Below are 24,119 nucleotides of genomic sequence, written 5' to 3'. Positions count from 1 at the left end.
GCAAGTCTGATTCCTTAGAAAGGGACACAGCGTACAAAGCAGACACTAGAATTAGGCACATACGGAGAAGTTCATATAAGCCCCGCACTTTAAAATGATCCATTTGGGGGCCATACAGATGCAGGAGTCAGATATGAATTCTATTTCCTTGGCTGAATGACCCAGGCATGTTACTTCACCTCTCTAAGCCTCAGTTTCCTTATCTGTAACTTGAGAAATAATACAGTAAGTACCTGTATTTACTGTCTCATGAAGGTATTTTGAAAATTAAAGTGATAAAGCACTTTGCACAGACTATGCAATCATTTTGAGAAAAACCCAACTGTTCCCTTTAGCAGAAAGAACTGGTGATAAATGAAATCAACTGAAAAATGACTTGCATGGCATGGGGAAGCCAAAGCAGGATTTAAAAAAAAAAAATGTTTCAGATAATCAATAAAGCGAGTGACTATACTGCAGCTATGCAATTCAGAGTTAAGGGTCTAGGCTAGTCTTAGCCACATAGGATAATGGAAAGAAGAGGCTCTGTGAATAAAATGCCAGTAAATAATAGCATAGACAGAGGATTTTTTTTTTGTCTTTTTGCCTTTTCTTGGGCCTCTCCTGCGGCATATGGAGGTTCCCAGGCTAGGGGTCTAATTGGAGCTGTAGCCGCTGGCCTACGCCAGAGCCACAGCAACGCAGGATCCGAGCCACGTCTGCAACCTACACCACAGCTCACGGCAACGCCGGATCGTTAACCCACTGAGCAAGGGCAGGGATTGAACCCGCAACCTCATGGTTCCTAGTCGGATTCGTTAACCACTGTGCCACAACAGGAACTCCAGACAGAGGATTTCTTAGTGGACAACAACTGAGATCTGAGGGCTGAAAAACCAGACTTCAGTTGAGGAAAAGGTAGTGTCCTTTATAATTCCATGGGTGGAAAAGTAGTGAATGCATATATTTTTCTCCCATTTTAGATGCCTGCTCTCTAAAATGTCACTTTTCAACTCCTTCTTGTGGACCTGGACTGACCCTTACTGTACCATGATTGACAGGTGAGGAAAAAAAGAAGGAAGAATGATACTGTTAAGTTAGTAGATGCAGAGGGTCTGCCCAAAGTTCGGGGTGAATCATCCCAATTCTGAACAGTGATCTCTGTATTGGGAGCTCAGCAGGAACCCATTTAGTCTGATAATTCTTCCTTATTCTAACCAGGCTTCTCCTGGGCTGTAGAAGGACAGTGAACGCTGTTACCAGAATACTTTTCTGAAACATCATCCCTATGTGGCACTCACATCTCCTTGGTTTCTCTATCATCTGCTCTAGCCAATCCCCTTCTTCAAGTGAGTACGGTGTGGGGTCCAAAAACCAAGACTGGGTGATTGGTGAGAGGGCAAACAGCGGGGAAGGAAGAGGGGAGTAGGGACAGGGGCAAGGAAAGCAGAAGAGGTCCTGGAAATTGCAGGTCCCCTGAATTGGGAAAATCAGATTGGAACAGAAAATGGGAAAGATTCAGTGACAAGAAGGGGAGGGTGCTCGCAGCAAGTCATATAGAGCCTTCACTGGCTGCAGAGTTTACTCTCCACCAGAGAAGTTTAGTTGGAGGGGGGCCTACAGGACCACCTGCCAGCCTTTCCCTTCAGTTCCAGGGGTGTTGTCTGGGTGCCAGTTTGGACTGTGAAGCTGTCTAGGGGAGGTTGCTTACTGGGGACACATTGCATTCACAGGACTTCTGTGGCTTCAGTGGCAACTAAAAAGCTTTGATGTCAAGCAGAATTTCAAAGATCTCAGGGCCTCCATCCACATTATTTGACTTTTCTTACAACTTTATGAAGGGGTAGATGTTAGCATCCCCAGAAGATGGTCTCTCCATTAGAGAGGTAGAGTAACCTCCTGAAGGTCTCTCAGCCAAACACTAATAGCTAAGAGTATGACACCACCTGAGCTCCATTATTTCCTTCTTCTCTGCTTAACAATTTCCTGCTCTCTAGATTATGCTGCAAAATATATCCTGCTGCTATAATATGTAACATACATGTCCCTAAGTGGCCTGAATATTTTTATTTTAAAGTATTACAGGATGTGCTTGGGTTGTGGGATGCAAATCCTGTGAAACTGGATTGTGATGATCATTATACAACTACAGATGTGCTAAATTCATTGAGTAATTAAAAAAGTAAAAATAAAGTATTACAGGTGCTTTCACGTACATTGTTATTTGATTCTCAGAGCAACCATGTAAACTAAACGCTATTAAAATCTGTATCTTGTACAGCAAAAAACTGAGGTTCTGATTGATTGCAGAATTCACCTAAAGTCATTCAGTCAGAAAGTGATAAAACCAAGGCTTTCTTACTTGAGACCTTATACTTGTTCATTGCTCCACTGGCTTGATACAATTCATAGCCCAAGCTCTGTAAGAGGACTATCACATTACAATCTTGATCTCACTGTTATTACTCTATGATGACATTGTTATGTTCCTCTCATTGCTACATCTATTTATATAAAATTCATGGATGAAATAGCTGAGCTTCTCAAAGTAACAAACACAATGATCATCTGTGCAGAGGACACTAATGGGCATAAGTGACCATTGAATGGGCTGTTGATAATATGATTCAGAAGAGACCCAGACATCTACTGTTTGTTGGTGAAGAAAACACAAGTGGGAACACAGAGACAATATAGTCTTTGTATGCAGAAAAAAAGAAAAAGAAATTTAAGTCTTGCTGAGAAAATAATACATTTATGTATAAGTCCCCTGAATTAAGTTCTTCTGGAAAGCATGCTCACATATTTGAACATTCATTCACTCATTCAACAAATATTTGTTAAGCAACTACATATGGTAGCCTGTATTCATCTATAGATTTTAAAGCAAAAAGTCTTAAGGTTGGATCTTTTTTATATAGCACTTATTGAATTTTTATTTTTTCCTTCTCTTTTTAAATTTTTTTATTCAGGTACAGTTGATTTACAGTGTTGTGCCAATTTCTGCTGTATAGCACAGTGACCCAGTCATGTATGTCTGTGTGTGTGTATATATATATATGTGTATCACAAATATTGAATGGGACACACACAAATTATTTTTCTCATGCTATCTTCCATCATGTTCTATCCTAAGAGACTGGATATAGTTCCCTGGGCTGTACAGTAGGACCTTATTGCTTACTCATTCTAAATGTAATAGCTTGCATTAAGATTGGGTCTTAAAAGAAAGTTCCACCTGAATAGCTCTGCCTGATAAAGTACATGGCACTCAGTTAAATTTAAATTTCCGATAAACACTGAATACTTCTTTAGTATATGTGTATCACAAATATTGAATGGGACATACTTAGATTACAAAAATTGTTGTTTATCTAAAAATTCAAATTTAAGTGGCCACCCTGTATTTTTGTTTGCTAGATCTGGCAACCCTATATCTGATGATAAACAAATACCCTGAATGCCATCTTGGTCAGTCCTGTTATTATGTGTGCAATTTTGTTAAAGAGAGCAAGGTAAGAACAAACAGAATGTAGTATCTGAAATGTATTCAGATCCTTGGAGAAAGTACTTAATATACAATGTGCAAAGTATTTTTGCATTATTTCTATGGAGCTACACCATACAATAAATAAACAACTCTGTGGAAATAGCCCACTTTTTCTTTTGGAAGTAATTAGATATCATTAGAGAAGAATTCATTCAATTCATTCATTGATCAAATATTTCTTGACTGTCTATCGTAAGAAAGGTATTATGCTGGGTATACTGAAGTATAAGATATATATAGTTTTAGATATCACACATATACAATTATATATGAAACTGTTTCTGCTCCTACAAGATTTACATTCTAATGGGAAGGAAGCACCCATATGATAATACAAGTCAGTACTGTAAAGTGCCAGAAGGGGTACATTTGCCATGGAGACTGTGCATTTGAGAAATATTTGCTTCCATAATATAATTTATCAGTATAAAAATCAAGCTGTTGTCCATAACTCCAGTTTATTTCTCCCAAACAATAGATTCTTATGAGTGGAATTTTGGATAACGATGTTACATAACAAAAGCAACCCAAAGCCATCTTCCTCCTAATCATTAAGGCCATCTAGAGAAGTAATTCCCAACATAGTGTGAATCACAGCTTGTTAAAATGCAAATTTCTGGGTTCCATCACCAGATTTAGGTCTGGGATGGGTCCAAGAATTTACATGCTGCTGTTCTGGGGATCCCACCTTGAGAAGCACTGCCCCAGTGTTATCTCTGGGTTTTCCCTATTGCTTGCCTTCCACATCCACATTCACACTTAGGCTTACCCTCCCTCTGTCTTTCGCTTCCATCTCATTCCCTTGACTTTTGGTTTTTCTCTTGGGAGAGGGCACAGAGGCATCCTGCTTTGTTCCAGGCCATGATGGGTTTGTGTTATCTTTGCCTTTTCTCTAATTCTCTTGTTTTAAAATGTGTCCTTAACTCTTGTTTTCCTTCCTCACAAGCACCCCCCTCCCGCCTTTTTTTTTTTTTTTCTTTTTAGGGCCGCATATACCCTAAAGGAAGTTCCTAGGAGGCACCCAGGCTAGGGGTCAAATCAGAGCTGTAATACTAGTCAGGTTCATAACTTGCTGAGCTATGACAGGAACTCCCTCCTTCCTCACAATTCTTAAGAAGTTGCAGTACAGCAAACTTGAGAACCTCAGAAAAGATGAAGTCCTACTGTGGTTGGTTTGGTAGTAGATAGAGTGGTTTGGTGAGAGATTTTCTTAAAAAAAAAAAAATCCTTGGAGTTTCCTTCGTGGCTCAGTGGTTAACGAACACGACTAAGATCCATGAGGATGCAGGTTTGATCCCTGGCCTTGCTCAGTGGGTTAAGAATCCGGCGTTGCTGTGAGCTGTGGTATAGGTTGCAGATATGGCTTGGGATCCTGGGTTGCTGTGGCTGTGGTGTAGGTCAGCAGCTGTAGCTCCAATTTGACCCCTAGCCTGGGAACCTCCATATGCTGTGGGTGCAGCCTGAAAAAGCAAAAAAAAAAAAAAAAAAAAAAAAAAAAATCCTTAAGGAATGTAAGAAAAATGTTCATGTTACAGAGGAAGTTCAAGGGAAATCCAAGGGGGTATCACATTGCTTCAGCATTTGATTTCCACTGAGGAAGGAAACATGTCTAGAGTTTATTACTCAGAGATTGAATATAGAGCAAAGAAATTCAACATCTAGCAGGAGGAAGGGGTTAGAGTAATGATGATGATTTTTTAAAAAAACATGAAACAGTACTTTACCTTTCATAAAAAGCTCTCATATGCATAATACCTTTACAGCTACTCAAAAGGCAGGAAAATTATTATTTCTACTTTAAACTCAAAGAAATTGAGGGTTATGAAAGTAAGTGATTTGCTTAAGGTCACAATTAGAGGAACCAAAACTGAACCTAATCTAATTCCAGCACAGTCATCTTTCACTTCTGTCCCTACTCTGTGTTTCAGTGTTCTAATCACTACGGAACATGCTCCATAACTAGCACTTCCTTGGTTTTCTAAGGTAGAGCTTAGTTCCAAAAGCAATATGGTCAACTACTTATTTGTCACAAACATGTCCTTTCAATGACTATGTGGATCATTAACATAGAGTTACACAGAATTTTATCTGGAATCCACATCTCAGAATGATTTTCTGAAGTTCTGAAAGCAAGTATCATTTACATTAAAACTTAGAGTTTCTAAACTTCAAAGCCAGTTACCGTGCATAGTAGCTGTGATGCCGAGAACCTAAGTTTCTCTCTTTTTAGCTCTGTCAAGCTACTCTTTCTTGCTAAGATTCTTTTTGGTTAGACTGTAGGTAAGAATACAGAATCCACCTCTACTCTTCCAAGTATCCCCAGTACTTTCTAGAATCTTTTTAGACCAGCATTTGGACTCTTTGCTGTGGATTTTTATCATTTCCATTGGCTCCTACAATGTTGGGAGGCCCCACTTTTTGATGTTTTCCCAAGAAATTGGAGAGAACTTTGTTTTGAAATGTGGACTGCAGTGAATCCAGGTCCTGAATTACTTCCATATGTTCAGGCTGTCCTGCGTTTTGAAAATCTAGACCAATTGTTCCTAAACTTTCTTAGGTTATAGATTCCTTCACTCAGACTGAAGTCGATAGAGGATGGCCCTTCCAAACTGTCATTTCCAAATGATTCCAGAGTGGAAGGGAAGAGTACTGCTTCTCTTAAGGAGGTGCTTGAGTGATATATGTTCATTATTAATTGTTCCCAGATATGGCCAGGTTATACACACCAATACAAAGACCTTCATAATTTACTGAGGACCTTCATGGTTTACTAGAGACCTGAAGGCTACCCTTTGACCATAACTCAGATTTATAAAATGATTCTCCTTGTAGCTTTTATATCTATGGAGTCTACATTTGTAAGCTCATTGCTGGTTTTCTTATGGGTAAATCTAGCTATTTGGGTTAACCACAGAATCCTTTGGTGAATCTGTGAATAAATGTGTTCATACACCAAAAAGGCAATTTTCAGAGGTACACTAAAATTTTATGGTGCAAATTTAAAGCCTTATTGCAAATATGTGATCTAATAGAATGTATAAACTTTCTATCGGCTAGGCCTACTGGAAGAGAGGTAGAGAAAGAGAGAGCAGAAATGTTTATGGATCTAAGACCAGCAAGGTCAACTTTGGCTAAGAATTCACTTCCACAAATGATCTCTTTATTCTCTGAATACTTAATTTGATGGGTTTATAAGACAGTTGCTCAGAGGAAGAAAGGACATAAACTATGGGAGAACATTTTGTAAACCAGTTTCCACATAAATAAAAATATTGCTATTTGATTAATTTACTGAATAACGTGATACCCATACCACATGGAAAATGTCCTTGATTGATCTCAGGTTATCTGTGCATTCACAAAGACCTCATGTAAACAAGGTGACTCACCACTACCTGACTTTCTTCCTAAATTCAGTACTGAGTAACTACATATTTTGGAGGTATGAAAACTGTCATCTTTAAGAACAGCTGATTCACATAAAGGTAGATACATGGATTTACATATTGTCCTGACTTAAGCTGAACTGTAAAGAAGGAAGAATTCATCTTAAGTAATGTTCTATTTCAGTTGTTCACTTGCATGCTAGTGTGTCAGTTGCTGTCCTTTCCTTCTATTCCCTGATTTAAATTTATCTGCTTTATGTCCTATTCCCTAGCTATTCCTGCTAGCTAATCTAAGATACAAGGTTGCTTTGAGAAACAAATTTGTTTTCATGTATTGTAACTTAAGTATGTAACTTTCCTCTGACAACTCATTTGCCATTCAAAAGGGATATCTAGAACTAGAGGTGGTAAAGATGAATGACTCTCACAATAGGAATTTCAAACATGGTATTTTCAGGTACAAGAGAACCTATGTGAAGTCATGTCACATAGGTAGTCTCATTCCCCCCCCCCCTTTTTTTTTTATTTTTAGGGCCACACATGTGGCATACGGAAGTTCCCGGACTAGGGGTCGAACTGGAGCTGTAGCTGCTGGCCACACCACGGCCACAGCAATGCCAGATCCGAGCCGAGTCTGCGACCTACACCACAGCTCATGGCAACACCAGATCCTTAACCCACTGAGCAAGGCCAGGGATTGAACCCGCATCCTCATGGATACCAGTCAGATTCGTTACCTCTGAGCCACAATGGGAACTCCCACATAAGTAGACTCTTATATGGAGGAGCATCCATGGAGTTCTCACTTTTGTGTATGTCCCATTATGGCATTAGGAAAGGGCACTGGCTGGGTGGTCAGAAGATCTTAGCTCTAGCATCATGGACTTCAAGGATGAAACTCTATCATGCCCCACTACTCACCTGATGGATGATTAAATCCCCTCTATAACATCCCTAAAAAATGATCATCCTTTCTCTCCTTAAACACCTCTAATTATAGGAAATCATTCCCTTTGGATACTGTCTACCCATTTTAGAGCAGTTCTGCCTGTTAACAAGCTTTCTCTTTTATTTAATTTAATCTCCTTATAGCTTCCAATCGTTGGTCCATTTCCACCTTTTGGACACAAGCAGAACAAGCATGATGTCTCTTCCCTCCAAATCATTTAAATAATGCTAATAGTGCTAACAATAGCTACCATTTATAGAGTGCTTAATGTGTGCTGGGAATTACTTTGAGACTTTCATATATATGAATTCATTTAACCCTCAAAACAGCACTACGAGAAAGATTTATCACTATATCCCCATTATATGGAGAAGGAAACTAACATATAGAAAGGTTAAGTAATTTTCCCAAGCAGATAGTGCTGCGTAGGCACTTTCAATTCAAACAGAGGCACTGCTGAACATCTCTAGCACCTCAACCATGACTCATATGCCATGGCTTCAGGTCCCTTCACTGTCTTAATCATACTCCTACAAGTGTGCCACAATGAGTCTACTGTCCTTTTAAAAAGGAGTACCAGGAACTGACTGTAGTTTCTAGAAGTGGAAAATAGAAAACAAGCACTAGAAAACAGAGCAAGTCTATCACTTCTTATTTCAGGGACCACAAATGCAGCTTCTGCTCCCATCAGGCTTGCCGTGACCTCTTCAAGCTGATGGTTTATATAAAATGTACTACAGCTGAAAACCCTTATCCTGTCTGACTATATGATTTTGGTCTGTAAAATGAGGTGACTGGAGTATATGAGCCTCAAGGACTTTTCCAGTTCTAAATACCTAGAATCAAAGAATATATTTCAAAGCCCAATGTATGTAAGGGATGTTGTGCCTATGAATTCTGCATCAGGCTTCTTCTCATTTGGCCCTTCTGCCTAAAAGGTTTCTGTGATTTTGTCTTTCCGTGGCAGGGTGTTTCGTTCCTGTGAGGGGGGCACAGCTGGGGCTCCTAGAAGATGGCTTACAATGGGAGTCTCCTTAAAATCTGCAAGAGGACTCCAGACCTTCCCTCCCACCTGCTGTCCTGCTCCTCCCTTCCCATAGCCCTGTCACACTCTCCTGTTGCTACTAGGCGGGGGGGGAAAGGCTGCTGCTCACCTGTGTGTACGAACATGTGCTTGACGTAGTTCTGTTTGGCGGTGAAAGTCTTGTTGCAGAGAGTGCACTCATAAGGCTTTTTTTCGCCCTGCCCACTGGCTGTGCTGTGGCCGGCGGATGGAGCCAGGGGCTGTGGCGCTGGCAGCTGTGCAGTAAAGGTTGACAGGCCGGGCTGGGACACTGTCACAAACTGGGTCTGCTGGCCTGCCAGGGGCTGTGGCAGGCTGAAGAGGAAAGGCTTGGGGCCGCTGCCCGCGGGCTGGGTAGTGAAGAGGGCCGGCAGGTAGGTGTTGCCGGCGGTGCCAATGACCTGTGTGTTGCTGGTTAAGGTCAGAGGCATCCTCAAGTTGCTGGTGAGGGTTTCTGTCTGGCGTAAATAGAGCTGGGTACTTGGCAATGGCTGCCCGATGGACGTGTTGACCGAGGGCTGCTGCAGGACGCTCTTGTCGGAGCTGTTGCTGACAGTGATCACCGTGTTGTCCATCTCCACTTCGTTGCTTCTCTCCGGGGAAGAGGCACCCGTTTCCAGCTGGTGCGGCTGCGGGGCGCCCTCAGCCGGGGCTTCCGCGGCCTGCTCAGGTTGGGCGGGTTCGGCTGGGCCGTCCCGCGCCGCCGCGGGCCCGAACTGCTGCTCCACGGAGTCGGGCTCGGTGCCTATGGAGGAGCTGACGCCTGAGTCGAAGCTTTCGCCCTTGGGCTCACTCTCGGTGCCCTCAGCCTGGTCGGTGTCTTCCGTGCATTCCTCGGACTCGTTGCGCTCCAGGATCTGCACCCTTTGCTGCCCGTAGTAGTCGTAGTCGTCCTCCATCTCCTGCTTGATGTGGATGTTGCCCACCAGGGTCTGGATGCGCACGGGCCGGGGCTGCTTGCGGCAGTGCGTGGTTTCGGGGGTGGTGGACAGGTAGCGCTCCATCTGCTGCGAGCGCTCGTGGATTCGCGTGATCCAGCTAGGGTCTTCCATGTGGTGGTCGCGGGGCAGGCCGAGTGCAGTCTCGTGGTGGCTGACCACTGCGCCGCTGTAGAAGGAGCGCTCGCCGCTGCCGTTCTGCATGGAGCAGGCGTAGAGCGCCGAGTAGATCCTGTCCACGCTGTGCTGCGGGTGGCTCTGCAGGTAGCCTGACTCGGTGTCGCTGCTCTGGCCCGAGGTGCCCGACTCGGGTGTGCCCCGGGGCGTGTCCTGGCCCGAGTCCTGGATCCCCGGGAACACATCGCCCACGTTCTGCGACACGATGCGCGTGCACTCATCGATGACCGTTTTGATCTGCAGGATGCTGGCGGCCGTGAGGATCTGCAGGGCTTCGGACTGTGAGACGCGCAGCACTCCGCTGTACATGAAGTCAATGAGCTTTTGCACCGACTGCACCGACACCACGGACGGGATCTCGATGTCGCTGTAGCCCAGCAGCAGCTTGTCCTGGAAGAAGGGGCTGCCGGCTGCCAGCACGCAGCGGTGCGCGCGCAGCATGCTCCCGTGGATGCGCACCGTCACGTCACAGAAGTGGCCACGGTTGCGCTGCTCGTTGAGGGTCTCGAGCACGGAATTGCTGAAGTTGTGAAGGTTGATGCTGTGAATGCGCTCGGTCATCCCCTTGCAACTGATGTCACCTGCATGGCAAGACAGATACAAGACAGGGTGTGGGTCAGAGCTAGCTGACTGCATTCCTAACACCTGGGAATTGCTCAAGTGGGCAACGTTCATGGCTCCTAGAAGCACCCCTCACCCCCGCTGCAGACACAGGCAGGCTCTGTGCCCAGATGGACAGGCTTTGCACAAGGGTCAAGTTGTGGGTATGATGTCCTATAGGAACAAGCCTGAATTTTGTTCCAACAGTGCCCCAGCTATTTTGGGGTACTGAATCCATATTAATTCCCTAGATTTTCAGCCAGGGTTGTCAGTTGAAGCCCAGCAGCCTAAAAAAACAGATGGGTCATTGCTGCTATCCCTACAACTTCAGCAAATAAGAAGTGAAAGGCAAATGGAAGACTTGTTCTCATGAAACTCTGCCTCCATTTTAGACAGGCCTAAGCTCAGGTCTTTTAGGAAAGCTTACATTTTCCTTAATTTATCAAATTTCTTATTTTATTCATAGACTGTAACAATATTTATAGTTGGATTCCCTTCCTATTAATTTATATGGTACCCTGCCAAAATCCACATCATGTATGCAGAAATTCTTGGAAAATTCAACCCAGACTGAGGTAGCCATCAAACAGTGGCCATAATGTTTTCTAGTTGAGGGACAAACTCTAGAAAATGCAAACTGCCAGCTAAAGTGTCACTTGCCCACTGCTTTCTTCTACACATTCTTCTTGTCATCTCTGACAACCTGGTTGAATACTTTCTAGGGTGGTTATGTGATATGGCAGTTGTCTGAATTTTCTGAGGCTTAATGAAAAAGATATGTTGAAAAAAAAGTCAGATGGAGTTCCTGTCGTGGCTCTGTGGTTAGTGAATCCGACTAAGAACCACGAGGCTGAGGGTTCCATCCCTGGCCTCGCTCAGTGGGTTAAGGATCCGGCATTGCTGTGAGCTGTGGTATAGGTTGCAGATGTGGTTTGGATCCCGTGTTGCCTTGGCTCTGGCATAGGCCAGCAGCTACAGCTCTGATTAGACCCCTAGTCTGGGAACCTCCATATGCTATGTGTGTGGCCCTAGAAAAGACAAAAAGACAAAAAAAAAATTCAGAGATGGCAGCACTGACCTGGAACACTGGAGTACACTAGATGACCTGGGCACTTTTGGGGATGAAAGACAGCACTGTTAATTAGGTCAGGACAGCAGGAGTAAACCTGGGGTGGGATGCACAGATCACCTGAGGAGTTGGGTGCTCTATGTGCTTGTAAGAGGGACGTGCAAAAGCTCCTACTCCTTAGTGGCCAGCTACATGGAGGATGTGGCCAGCTTGACTTCCTACAACAACCTTCTACCCCAGCTTATGCAGGCGAGGGATAATGTTGGTAACATCTAGATTCCAGATGGAGAAAGAAAACAGGTGTCCATAACACAAAATTTTAGGGCTTTCCTAGTTTTCTACTTTACCTCTCTAAGAATCTGAAGAATCCTTCTCTCCAAATCATTCTTGACTTACATTCCCCATTCTTGCCTTCACAACTGAACAGTCAGCTTGAGGAAGGGCAAGTACGTAGGCTTTCAAAACCAGGTGACCCAAGTCTGAATTGTTGGCCATGACCCAGATGCTTACGTCTTATTAGAAGAAACCCAGAAGTAATGGCCTACACCTGGGAGGCACGGCCACCTCTGGTTTTTTCTCTTCTGCCTTAGGAGAGAGTTCAGGGAAGACTGAACTCAACTAGGTTTTCTACCTTGCTTCTCCCTATCTCCTTATGCTCTCTGAGCTCAGCTGGTGTGACCACATCCTTATTTCCTTTGCACCCAACTTTACATGTAGTCAACCTCACGTGTATCCACTTAATAAATGCTTAGGGGCTCTACGTTCTCTTCAGTGATATGATTTTTGCAAATTTTTATGTAAGAGAATTTTTTTCTTTTTTAACTTCATTTTATTTTTTGGCTGCACTCGTGGCGTGTGGATATTCCTGAGCCAGGTACTGAACCCACGCAGCCCTTGTGACATGTACCACAGCAGCGGCAACGCTAGATTCTCAACCCACTGTGCCAAGGGGGGACTTCCAGAGATTTCCTTCTTGTCCTGACATTCTTTAGGTCTGTTCCATGCCTAAAATATTTTATCAGGTGACTATTTCTATTTTTTTCTCCTATGTAAAACAAATTGTCTAACGAATTATGACGACTCCTCTGTAACTGCGCTAATACAAAACACGGCCCCAGAGGAAGGCCCAATAACCCAGGAAGGAAAATTTAGGAAATCAGCCAGCAAATTCCAACATCTTGCTGAGTCCCATGTATGTGTACTATGATAACAATAAGAGCAAGTATTTCTGAAGAGCATACTATGTGTTATATTCTGAGCATTTTATGTATACTATTTCATTTAATCCTCACAACAACCCTATGTTGTTGGTAGTATTATTATTGCCATAACGCAGATGAAGAATCCAAGGCCAGAGAAATTAAGAAATCCACTCAAGTCCACAGAGACAAGTGGTTGTCAAGCTGGCATTTGAACCCAGGCAGTCTGGTTCTAGAGTTCACATTCTTATTTGCTTCACTATATTGCATGCTTTGCCCCTGAGTGAAATGTCCATGACACTTAGGTGTCCCACCTAGGTATCCATGAGTCTGCTATAAAGCTGTGTGAAAAGGTTTGCCTGGCTACTTCTAAACATACCCATAAATTAGCATGCTGGCTGTTCATGTTTCTAGGCCTTGGCACTTCAACATAGCTTCAGTCATCTAGGAAAGAATATCTTTTTTCAAGTTTATAAATAGAACAATGCAAGAGATAAAAAACTTGTCCTGGCACTAAAATGTAGAGTTCTATACACAGGTTTTTACTAAAAAGACCCAAGTCTTTTTCATTGAAGTAAAATGGTGAGCACGAAAACTGTTTGAGTCTCTGATAAAATCACCATCTCTGAGTAGGATGGATTTCTTAAAAAAATTTTTTTCCACTCAGCTGAAAACACTCTTTAAACACACAATTGCTCCATAGCACCAGGCACAGCTATATCACTAGAGTTGTCATATATTTCTGATAATTCTGGGAAGAAGCTCAATCACACTTAGCATAATAATTAATAACTGTAGCATTTTACAGTGTACAAACTCTTTCACATGTAACATCTCATTTACTCCTTATAATAATCCTGTATGTTTTCAGAACAGATTCTGTTATTACTATTTGATGTAAGAGGAAGTTGAGGCTTTCAAAGTATCTAAACGACTTGTCCAACGCTTTACACAGCTAGTAAGTGGCAGGACTGAGATTAGAACTCACGCCCCTTGAAGCTCTTTTCATCACATAACACTGGATCTCTGACAAAACTTGGATTGTCCAAAAACTGAGGGGCCATCCTGATTCTCATATTATAGAAGAAAAGATAAAGACACTGAAAGTGATGATGGAGGTTGCTTTAGAGCTGGAAATGGTCAGCAACAAGACCTATCATTAGGCGTTCCCCTTGTGGCACAGCAGAAATGAATCCAACTAGTATCCATGAGGATTCGGGTCCGACCCCTGCCCTTGCTCAGTGGGTCAGGGATCTGGCATTGCCATGTAGGTCACAGATTCGGCTGGGATCCCACATGGCTATGGTGCAGGCCGGCAGCTGTAGCTCCGATTCGACCCCTGGTCTGGGAACCTCCATATGCCAAGGGTGCAGCCCTAAAAAAAAAAAGAGGGATATACATTCTGTCACATGCATTCTCACACACACAAAACACACACAGAGCTTGATGGATGAAAAAAATTCAAAAGACTCGTTTGACTGGACTGGTCAAGCCTATCTATATAATCAGGTAACCCTATGGAGATAATCACAAACAACTGTCTCATAAATAGTCTAAGTTATGGAATTCCCATTGTGGCTCAGTGGTTAACGAATCTGACTGGGAACCATGAGGTTGCTGGTTCGATCTCTGGCCTCACTCAGTGGGTTAAGGATCTGGCATTGCCATGAGCTGTGGTGTAGGTCGCAGACATGGCTCGGATCTTGCTGTGGCGTAGGCCAGCAACTTCAGCTCTGATTAGACCCCTAGCCTGGGAACCTCCATGTGCCGCAGGTGTGGCCCTAAAAAGACGAAAAAAAAAAAAAAGTCGGAGTTATGATCATTGCAGCAACGTTTATTACCGACCTCATTAAAAACCATGGAGGCAAACTCAAACCCGTGTACATATATACCCTGACCCAATAAGCCTGGTTGGATTTTTGTAGACACAATTCTTAAACATCTCTCTGGGTGCACTGGTCCTACACTGCAGTGAGCAGCCATGACAGGCTGAATCAGCTTTGCTGATATGGGTACGGATGCGATGGTGGGACCCTGCCTGTCCATTCAAGGACGCCTTGTCCCTCCAGCACACAATGCTGAAGCAAGTCCTTTCCCAGGCTTTCTTTTATTTTTAACACTAATACAGTGGGAAAAAGTTTCTGCCACAGCAAGGCAATGTCCAGGCTTTTGTGAAACAGGTCCTTTTCATCCAATGGGCATTAATGTATAGATTCCAATGGAATAAATCTGAAATACTCTACTGTAGAAGGTTTGTTCCCCATTGAAAACAAATCTTGATTAGATGCTTATTCAGAGACTCCATAGGAAGGAATGGTGTGAAAATGCTAACTCCATTCTTTCTTAGATTGGCACTGAATAGGCATTTGGGCTATTCAAAAAAAAAAAACAAAACAAAACAAAACAAAAAACCCTCAACTCTACAAAACCATACTTTACAAAGATTTTGTGCATCTGGGGACACCACCTCACCCCCCCACACTGTAAAAAGCCCCCCACAGTGGTGCAAACATAGATTGATGGGACAAAATGAAAAAAAGCATTAAAAATAGTTCTCTGTGCGTTTTAAAATAGTAATCTGCCTTCTTTCCACAAGAGTAAAAATATAGAGTCAGCCTGTGGTGGCATTCACTAGAACATGGGAGGAATTCTATTCCTGAAAGTGATTGTGTATTCTAAGTGATTGTGTTCTGGGATTTAGCACAGTATGGATGAGGCTGAGGCAGGAGTGAGGACTAACTGGACGGTGATTCTGCTTGTGGTGAAACAGGTGAAAGAGTCCTGGCTCTCTGTCTTGTTGGAACCCAGCTCCTGCCTGCCCCTTAAACTGTGGGTGTCCAGGGAGAGGGCTTAGCATGAGAATGAAAAGCTGCCTGTGCACAAGGGAACATGAACAAGAAGGGAAGTAGCAGGCAATACGATCTCTTTTAATTAGGTGTGAAATCCAGTCCTTTCTCGGCCCGGATGTATAAAATGAGACTGGTGCAAGGGTGAGGTACTGTAGAGGGAGATGGGAATTTGAAGTCTGCGTGACTTGGAAAGGAACACCAGTTCTCAAATGAAAACCAAGATGAATTTTGTTCGAGTCAACAGGCCTACGTCAAATGTCGGGGCCAAAGAGCCCTTGAGCTTTCGATCTGGGCCACCAGGCTCACATGCAATAAGTGGGTCAGCACATGAAATAGGGCCAGATGGCTAGGTCTCCACAACCCAGCCTCTTATCACACCCGTTCCAGGTTGTGTTTTGATGCCTTTAGCATGCAGAAGTTGCTCTTTCACATATCAGGTGGTTAGTGATGGTCTTAAGCTGTTGCATTTTGGTGCTGCTTACTAAGCTCATCATGCTAGAAAAGGGCCATTTATGCTGGAGAAAGCTAGGATGCATGTGGCCTCTTCCTCCCCAAATCTACATCTGTTGCCCTGAGATGGGCCAGACCTCAGACTACTTCACCTACATGCCAAGAGGACACTTGCCGAGCCTCTGCACTATAAGAGGTCAGAGCTTTCTTGTCCACAGGCTCCACCATCCAGAGCAGATAGCCCCACATGTCCCTATCCTCTCTTTCTATCTCATTGGTAGATTTATAGTTTTTGGAGGGTGGCTGAGAGCTCTGAGGAAATCACTTATGCAAGTGGGTAGCAGCAGGCAGAGCAAGACCTCTTTTTCCTACCTGGGCTCCATACACCTTCAAATCTCCACTCCCACTGCCCCATAGGCAAACTATGGGAGGGTAATCAGCTTATTGCTTTATTTATCCATTCCTGGTGATAAGGGTGATATCTTGGGCCATCTCCCAATGAGTGTTCTCCTCTATTTTCCAGAATGTCTAAGTCCAGAGTATAGGAACCATTAGTGATTTCATCATTTTTAAAAAATCATCAGTAACATAATTCTTCTCATAAAACATAAATCAATTCTTCAGCTTTCAGAGAAAGACAAATACCATATGATATCACTTATATGTGGACTCTAAAGTACAACACAAATGAACCTATCTACAGAACAAAAACAGACTCAACAGACATGGAGAATAGACTTGAGGTTGCCAGGGGGGAGGGAGTGGGATGGACTGGGATTTTGAGGTTAGCAGATGCAAACTATTACATTTAGAATGGATAATCAATGAAGTCTTACTGTGCAGCACAGGGAACTGTATCCATATCTCCTAGGATAGAACATGATGGAAGATAGTATGAGAAGAAGAATGTGTGTGTGTAACATATATATATATATATATATATGACTGGGTCACTTTGCTGTACAGCATAAACTGATAGACCACTGTACCTCAACTATACTTTAATAAAAAATTAAAAAAAAATTCTTCACCTTTCAGAAATTTGACTCTCAAACATATTTTCAGGAATACGTGACCTATAAAAGTTGGGAGCACCCTATAAATACTTCTATAGTCACTGCTTATTGCTTTAGCTAGATAGATATTACTAAAACTTATCTATTTAGGATCTCAATATTATGGCTGGGTGTATCTTTCATATTACTTGACTTTTCATTCATATATGTCATTCATGCAGGTAATGAACTTTCTTTTATTTTGGAGCACATTTTAAGTAGTTAAAGGTCCTTAAGAAGTGTATGTAGCATGTGAAATACTGCTCAGCCATAAAAAAGAGTGAAATTTTGCCACCTGCAGTAACATAGATGGACTTGGAGGGCATTATGCTAAGTGAAATAACTCAGACAGAGAGAGACAAATACTGTATGATATCACTTACATGTGGAATCTAAAAAATACAATGAACTAGTGAATAAAACAAAAAAGAAGCAGACTCACAGATATGGAGAACAAACTAGTGGTTACCAGTGGGGAGAGGGGAGAGAAAATATAGGGGTGGGGGAGAGTGAGGTACAAACTACTGGTGGTAAGATAGGCTCAAGAATGTATTTTACAACTCAGGGAATATAGCTAATATTTTTTAATAATTGTAAATGGAAAGTAACCTTTATTTTTTATTAAAAAATTAAAAACATCATTAAAAATCTTTATTTCATATACCTATGTAATGGTAAATTCAGTGAAGGGACCGGATCAGCATTATAGTTACATGGATAAATGAATAAATGAAAGTTTTGTGACAAATTAACATTAAAATTTTACTTGAAAGAGTAAAAACATTAGGCCACATTTTAGCAACTATGTGGGACCTACTATGTGGTATGCTTTTTAATGTAAAACTTACCCTCAACCTCATTCTATTGTCAATTCCTTATTTTACTTCTCTGATTGCTTTTTCATGGTTGTATATAAATACATTTTCCTATTTATTAATGTATTGAGTATTGTTTCAAGCCAACTTAAATCCTTTTAGTTATGAGGTGAGGATAGTATAATAAAATAATTAATCATCAATTGCATATGAACTTTATGGAACCAATTCTAAACATAAGTTAACACTTCCTTTTGGGGTATTATAAAGCTACACGCTTTATAAGTTTATATACTTTGAGCATCTGATTGCAGTGGGATGAAACAGAGTTCAAACACCTTTACCCTCTTATAGTACAGCTTGTGAAAGCTAAGAATTAACTCTGTGAACAAAGGCATTGGATAGCTATAATTCTAGACAACATTCTGAAAGATACCCATGCCCTCATTCCAAAGCTAAAAGGAAATGGCTTCTTCTTGAAGAGGGAGGACCTGCTGGGACTAAGGAGAAAAGTCATTGAAATCTGAGGTTGATGCCTTTAAATCCTCTTATATCGTAAACCTTTTGAGACACCTTTTAGGAGTTTGGTTTTTTTTTTTTTTCCTAAAGCTCTTTCCTTACAAATTTAGCTGCTGCCCTATTGTAACCTTTTCCTTTGTTCACTAAATCTGCGGAACAAAAACACAGAGATACTGCATCTGTGGGTGGGATAAAAAATGAACAAAAGGATCTTCTTAAATTCACAAAGTATGCAGTTTGAACTTGGCTTTGGATAGGCCTTAAAGAAGGGTCTATGTATTCAAATGCATACTTAATAAGTTAGGTCCTTTATCTTGCTTGAGAATAAATTATAAAATAAAAAAATGTTTATATAAAAACCAGCATCTTTTTTTACTTACCAACCTGATCTCCTTTTGATCTCTACATCATCATATACTTATTTTTAAAGGAAAAACAAGTTTTTAATTTCAGTGAGTTCAAAGATCCAGCATAACTCCCAGGAATGGCATTCTTTTGGAAAATATCCACAGATGATAAAGTATAGTTAGGTAAGAAATTAATTTTTTGACTTTGGGAAAACTTTTATCTGAACTTCAATACGTGAGAAAACAGAATCCTAGAGTGTTGTTTTAAAAAATCTTTTGACTGAAATAATCAGAAAGCTTCCTAATTCACAGGACTTTTTAGTCCTCTGTTGCTCACTGTTCTGAAACTGCTTTTGAAGCAGATCTCAGATTCATGCTCAAATGTTCTCTTTGCCTGTGTCTCCTGAGAAAAAAATAAGTAGCTTCCACTGTGACAACTGGTTTCCAAGCATAGCTGTTTGTTGGTTAACAAGAGAGGGCTAAACTCTTTATGGAGAGTGTGGATTTGAGCCGTAAGAAATTGTTCTACTGAGGACTGCAGACCTTCTATCTCAAAGCAACAAGAAATAGCCAAGGAAAACAGTACATTCGTTTTGCTGGAAGACTGGTTAAGTACAGCAGAAATTGACAACTTTGTAAATAATCTACAATAAAAAAATTTTTAAAAAGAAAAAAATATGAAATTTATTTCTTACTAAATAAGAAAATTTTATTTAAAATTTAAAAATAACATCAAAGGAAAGAAAGAAGGAAGGAAGAAAGGAAGGAAAGAAGGAAGGAAAGAAAGAAAGAGAAAGAAAGAAAGAAAGAAAGAAAGAAAGAAAGAAAGAAAGAAAGAAAGAAAGAAAGGAAGGAAGGAAGGAAAGAAAGAAAGAGAAAGGAAAGCACAGAGGCAATGTGATGTGGGCCAGTTTAAGAAAGTGGCAAAAACTACATCTCAACAGCCCACCTAGGGTGATCCATTTCAGAAGGAGGCACAGGATTTCCTTAAGAAAAAATAAGATGTAAGTTCCTTTTTAGCTCATGCTGAGATGAAGAAGAGTCTTAATAAGTGTTATCAGAACTTAAAACCTTGGGACATCCTAGTAAGTAAGTGAAGTGGACAGCATACTTTGTAATTATTCTAATTAGGAGTAAGGTAGTGTATTTTTATTTTGTTTATTTTGTATTATATCTACATATTCTTTTTGTAATGTTTTATCACATTACTTACATATTACAGGAAAAAAGATACTAAGCTATGAGTCTTCTATTGCTATAGGTAACATTCTCATTACCTTGATTTACTACACCAATTTGATTTGATCTTGTTTTATCATTTTCTCCCAAATAAAATCCACACTAATTCAAGAAGTTGGACATTTTGCCATCTCTTGATGTGGTGTATTCATTCTTATTTCTCTTCTGCTGCTGAATTTGTCCTGAGTTTGGTGCTTTCTCCATTTAATTTTGTATACCATTTGAGTACTTTATTCAAAGTTCCTTCTCTGTGGAGCCTTCTTTGACTGTTGAACTCCATTCTGAGTTTTCTCTTTTCCTAGTTCCCACTGGTGTGTGAAGTAACTGAAACATTAATTTCTGTATTTTCCCCATGGAATTAGACAACTCTCGTAATAATAAGGTGATGAAAAAAGACCAATCCTTGCAGAGAATTTTGGGCTCCCTTGCTCCGGGAAGTTGTGGCTTCAGATCCTGAATCATAATTTAAGCCCTAAAAACACAGTCTCGAGATAGAGGTTTTGTTTTTTAAATCTAGGTCCTCTAAGGGGAATGAAGCTGGGCCCTTTCTAAAATGAGGAGGGGAGACTGGTGCTTTGAAGTTAGACTGAGGTTGCTTGACAAGGGAGGAAAACAAGCAACTTTCCCTCAAATGAAGAAGGTGCCCAAGGTATGAGGTCTCTTCCCTGCACACAGCTCCAATTGGGGTGATTACTTGGCACACCTTTGGAGGCTGGGCATAAAAAGGTACTCACTTCAGAGGAACAACAATGATCTTGGGCTGCGGTCATGCTGTCAGTAGCAAGGACCACTGTGAAGGGTATGTCTACTCCTAATACAGTAGGTCAGGGCAGTCAGATGGACCTGGCTCAACGGCATCTTCGTCAGGTAGATAAGTAATGTCAATGATGGAGACCATTATAGACTAAGGGTCTGACTGACCCTTCCCTAGATTTCATGAATCTTGTATAAGTCTAGAGGGGAGAGGAGAGCTGTAAAAGTTGACTGAATTTCTTGCTGACTTAGGGGCCTTGGGTTTGATTTTCTATAGAAAAATAGGGAAATGTTTCTCGCAGCTGAATGTCATGGAATAGGTCTGAACTTCCTATTGTTAGTCCTTAACAGTATGTTCTTGATTATTGTGTCTTTTCATTTTTCTTCATTGTGCCTGCCTTACCTCTATGAGAAGACTCTAAACTTCCTGAAGGCTATGACCATGACCACAAATTATCAGATCCCTCACACTGACCAACATACTTCTTTCCACTGAGTAGGTCTTGTCTGAGGGTTTGTTTGCTCAGCTCTCCCCCTCACATCACAAAGGTGCTCACAAGTGTGTGGGGGCCTTACTGCTCCCAGGAGTATGCCTTGTCTCTGGGCTATGTCTGTAGGCTGAGCCCCAGGGGTGTTCTGTCCTTTCAGTTCTGGGTAATGTTCTTCTTCCTGTCCTTTATTACCATACTCCTAGTCATCTGGGACTTTCAATGTTCAGTATGAATTCAGGGTCTAAGGTAATTGGTTTTTCATGTGTTCACTGTATTTCCCACAATCTGTGCTCCTTCATTAATGATTTTGGACACATACCATACTGTCCTCATCTCTCTGCTTCCACTTCCCCCAAGAGACAGCTCATTAAGTCCTCCTGTCATTGAAGATTCATTGGAACTTAAAGATGAGCCACACCTTGTAACTCAAAGTGAGAAGAGATGACCAATCTGTGATGTGATATAAAAATGATCGAGTCGGTGTTCCCGTCATGGCTCAGCGGAAACGAATCTGACTAGGAACTATGACATTGCAGGTTCCATCCCTGGCCTCGCTCAGTGGGTTAAGGATCCGGCATTGCTGTGCGCTGTGGCACAGGTTGCAGATGCAGCTCAGATCTGGCGTTGCGGGGGCTCTGGTGTAGGCCAGCAGCTATAGCTCTGATTCGACCCCTAGCCTGGGAACCTCCATATGCAGCAGGTGTGGCCCTAAAAAGCAAAAAAAAAAAAGAAAAAAAAAGATCAGGCCAAAGACATGGAAATAACTTAAATGTCCCTCAGCAGAGGAATGGATAAAGATGTGGTGTATATGTAAACGTGTATGTACACACACACACACACACAATAGTACTCACTCAACATGAATGGACCTACAAATAATCATACTAAGCAGTGAGTCAGAAAGAAAAAGGCAAATATCATATGACATCACTTATACGTGGATTCTAAAATACAACACAAATGAACATATCTGCAAAACAGAACAGACTCACAGACATAGAGAACAGACCTAATGGCTGCAGGTGTCGGGGAGGATTGGGAATTTGGGATGAGCAGATGCAAATTGGTGTATATAGGATAGATAAACAATAAGGTCCAACTGTAGAGCACAGAGAACTATATTCAATATCGTGTGAGAAACCAAAATGTGAAAGAATATGAGAAATAATACAGATATATCTGAATCACTCTTCTGTACAGCAGAAATTAACACATTATAAAGCAACTACAATAAAATGAAAAATAAATAAATAAAAGTTGACAGTAAATTAGGGAAAAAAAAGATCAGGCCAAATTCCTACCACTCTTGCCTAACTTAGGGAAGCTAAACTGCTTGGTAACAGATGTTACAGAGATATCTATCAATCAGCTTTGATAAGGGGTATTTATATTTGCATAAACAGTGTCAGGGATTGTTTAGAATCTTTTCACTTGGTGGCCACTGGGTGTCCTCATTTACAAAGTAAATATTCAATATTTAGTGCAGGTCACCAGAGAGAATAAAAGGCTCTAGTTTTCTCTTTGGCCTTTCACATACTGGGTATAAATTTATTGCTGAACTCACAACCAGGTCACATATTAGTCATGTTTAAAAACCTTCAGGTCAAACTGTTAAGGTTTATAACCAAAAGTAACTTCGGCAGGTTCCAGACATGAATTTACAAGGCTGTTTCCTTAGTAGAGGGGACTGTGAGCCAGTTATTAGAATGAACCCTTATTCATTTGAAAATTGGCATGGGATTTTGACTATTTGCCGAGAGAGCCAGGAGAGAGAAGCAGAGAAGGTCTTAATTTATTCTTGAAAGAAAAGAGAACATCAACTATCTCCATGGGATATTTGTTAAATTCTGTTTTTATCTCAACTTTTCTGAAAACCAGTTAAAAATAATAATGAGAAAGATAAAATATGTCCTTTGCTTGGGGAACCTGAAATAATGTGAAAAATAATACAATGAGTTGTGTCATATAATGGTTATCAATCATTTCATATTTCAAGACAAAGAATTGTTATTCCTTTGTGGACCAGTTATTCCACGTGCAAAAGAAAGATGTCTGTGCTTCACAAGGATGTTACAGGACAAACAGAATGTGAAGGCACGAAGCATTCCTAAGAAGAGAAACTGTATACAAGATAGATTTAAGGCATTACTAATATTCTAATTATGGTTGAGTCACAGTTGTATGACTTGTTCCTGATGGCAGACAGAAGTCAAGGCCAGAGCTCCCAGAGCCAACAAATATTTACTGTTTCAGCCACACCAAGGCACTGTGTGTGACATACTGCTTGGCAATCACTTCGTTCTCCCTAAAGTGACTTTTTGCATGCTTAGGTTTGTCAGTGCTTCTAAATTTAGATTATATACATCTTGGATGAGATTATTTCCTTGCAGGGCCAAAAGGATTTCTGTCTCCCCACCTTGCAAATTCTCAAACTTGAAATACAGAACTGCTGAAGATATTAACAATACCTGCTTTAACTAGCTAACCTTTTCAAAAGCAAAGTTAACTGTACTTTTTTTTTCACTAGTGTATATCCCCGGATGAATAATTATTTCTCTGGCACATCATTTCAGTATATGAACTAGCAGTATGATTCAGTGCCATAGCTAACAATTTATACAGATATCGGGGAAACTAGGAAGGTCCGAGGGCCCTTCGTTGCCTTTCCGAGATGTTCTCTGGCCGACTTGG

At 41.3% G+C, this 24,119-nt stretch overlaps 1 protein-coding gene across 13 annotated transcripts in view; it reads right to left on the bottom strand.

Moving 5' to 3' along the window:
* ZBTB20 (zinc finger and BTB domain containing 20) overlaps window positions 1–24,119 on the bottom strand; it is a 799,736-nt gene that overhangs the window by 4,611 nt on the left and 771,006 nt on the right. For all 13 annotated transcript variants that reach the window (XM_047791839.1, XM_047791859.1, XM_047791849.1 and 10 more), the window contains one exon: window positions 9,019–10,623. In XM_047791839.1, coding sequence (XP_047647795.1) covers window positions 9,019–10,623 — 1,605 coding nt within the window. The remainder of the gene's footprint in view (window positions 1–9,018; window positions 10,624–24,119) is intronic.

The sequence above is a fragment of the Phacochoerus africanus genome, chromosome 1 (assembly GCF_016906955.1).
Source record: "Phacochoerus africanus isolate WHEZ1 chromosome 1, ROS_Pafr_v1, whole genome shotgun sequence".
In the NCBI taxonomy this organism is placed as follows: Eukaryota; Metazoa; Chordata; class Mammalia; order Artiodactyla; family Suidae; genus Phacochoerus; species Phacochoerus africanus.
This window is presented reverse-complemented; position numbering and strand designations above follow the sequence as displayed.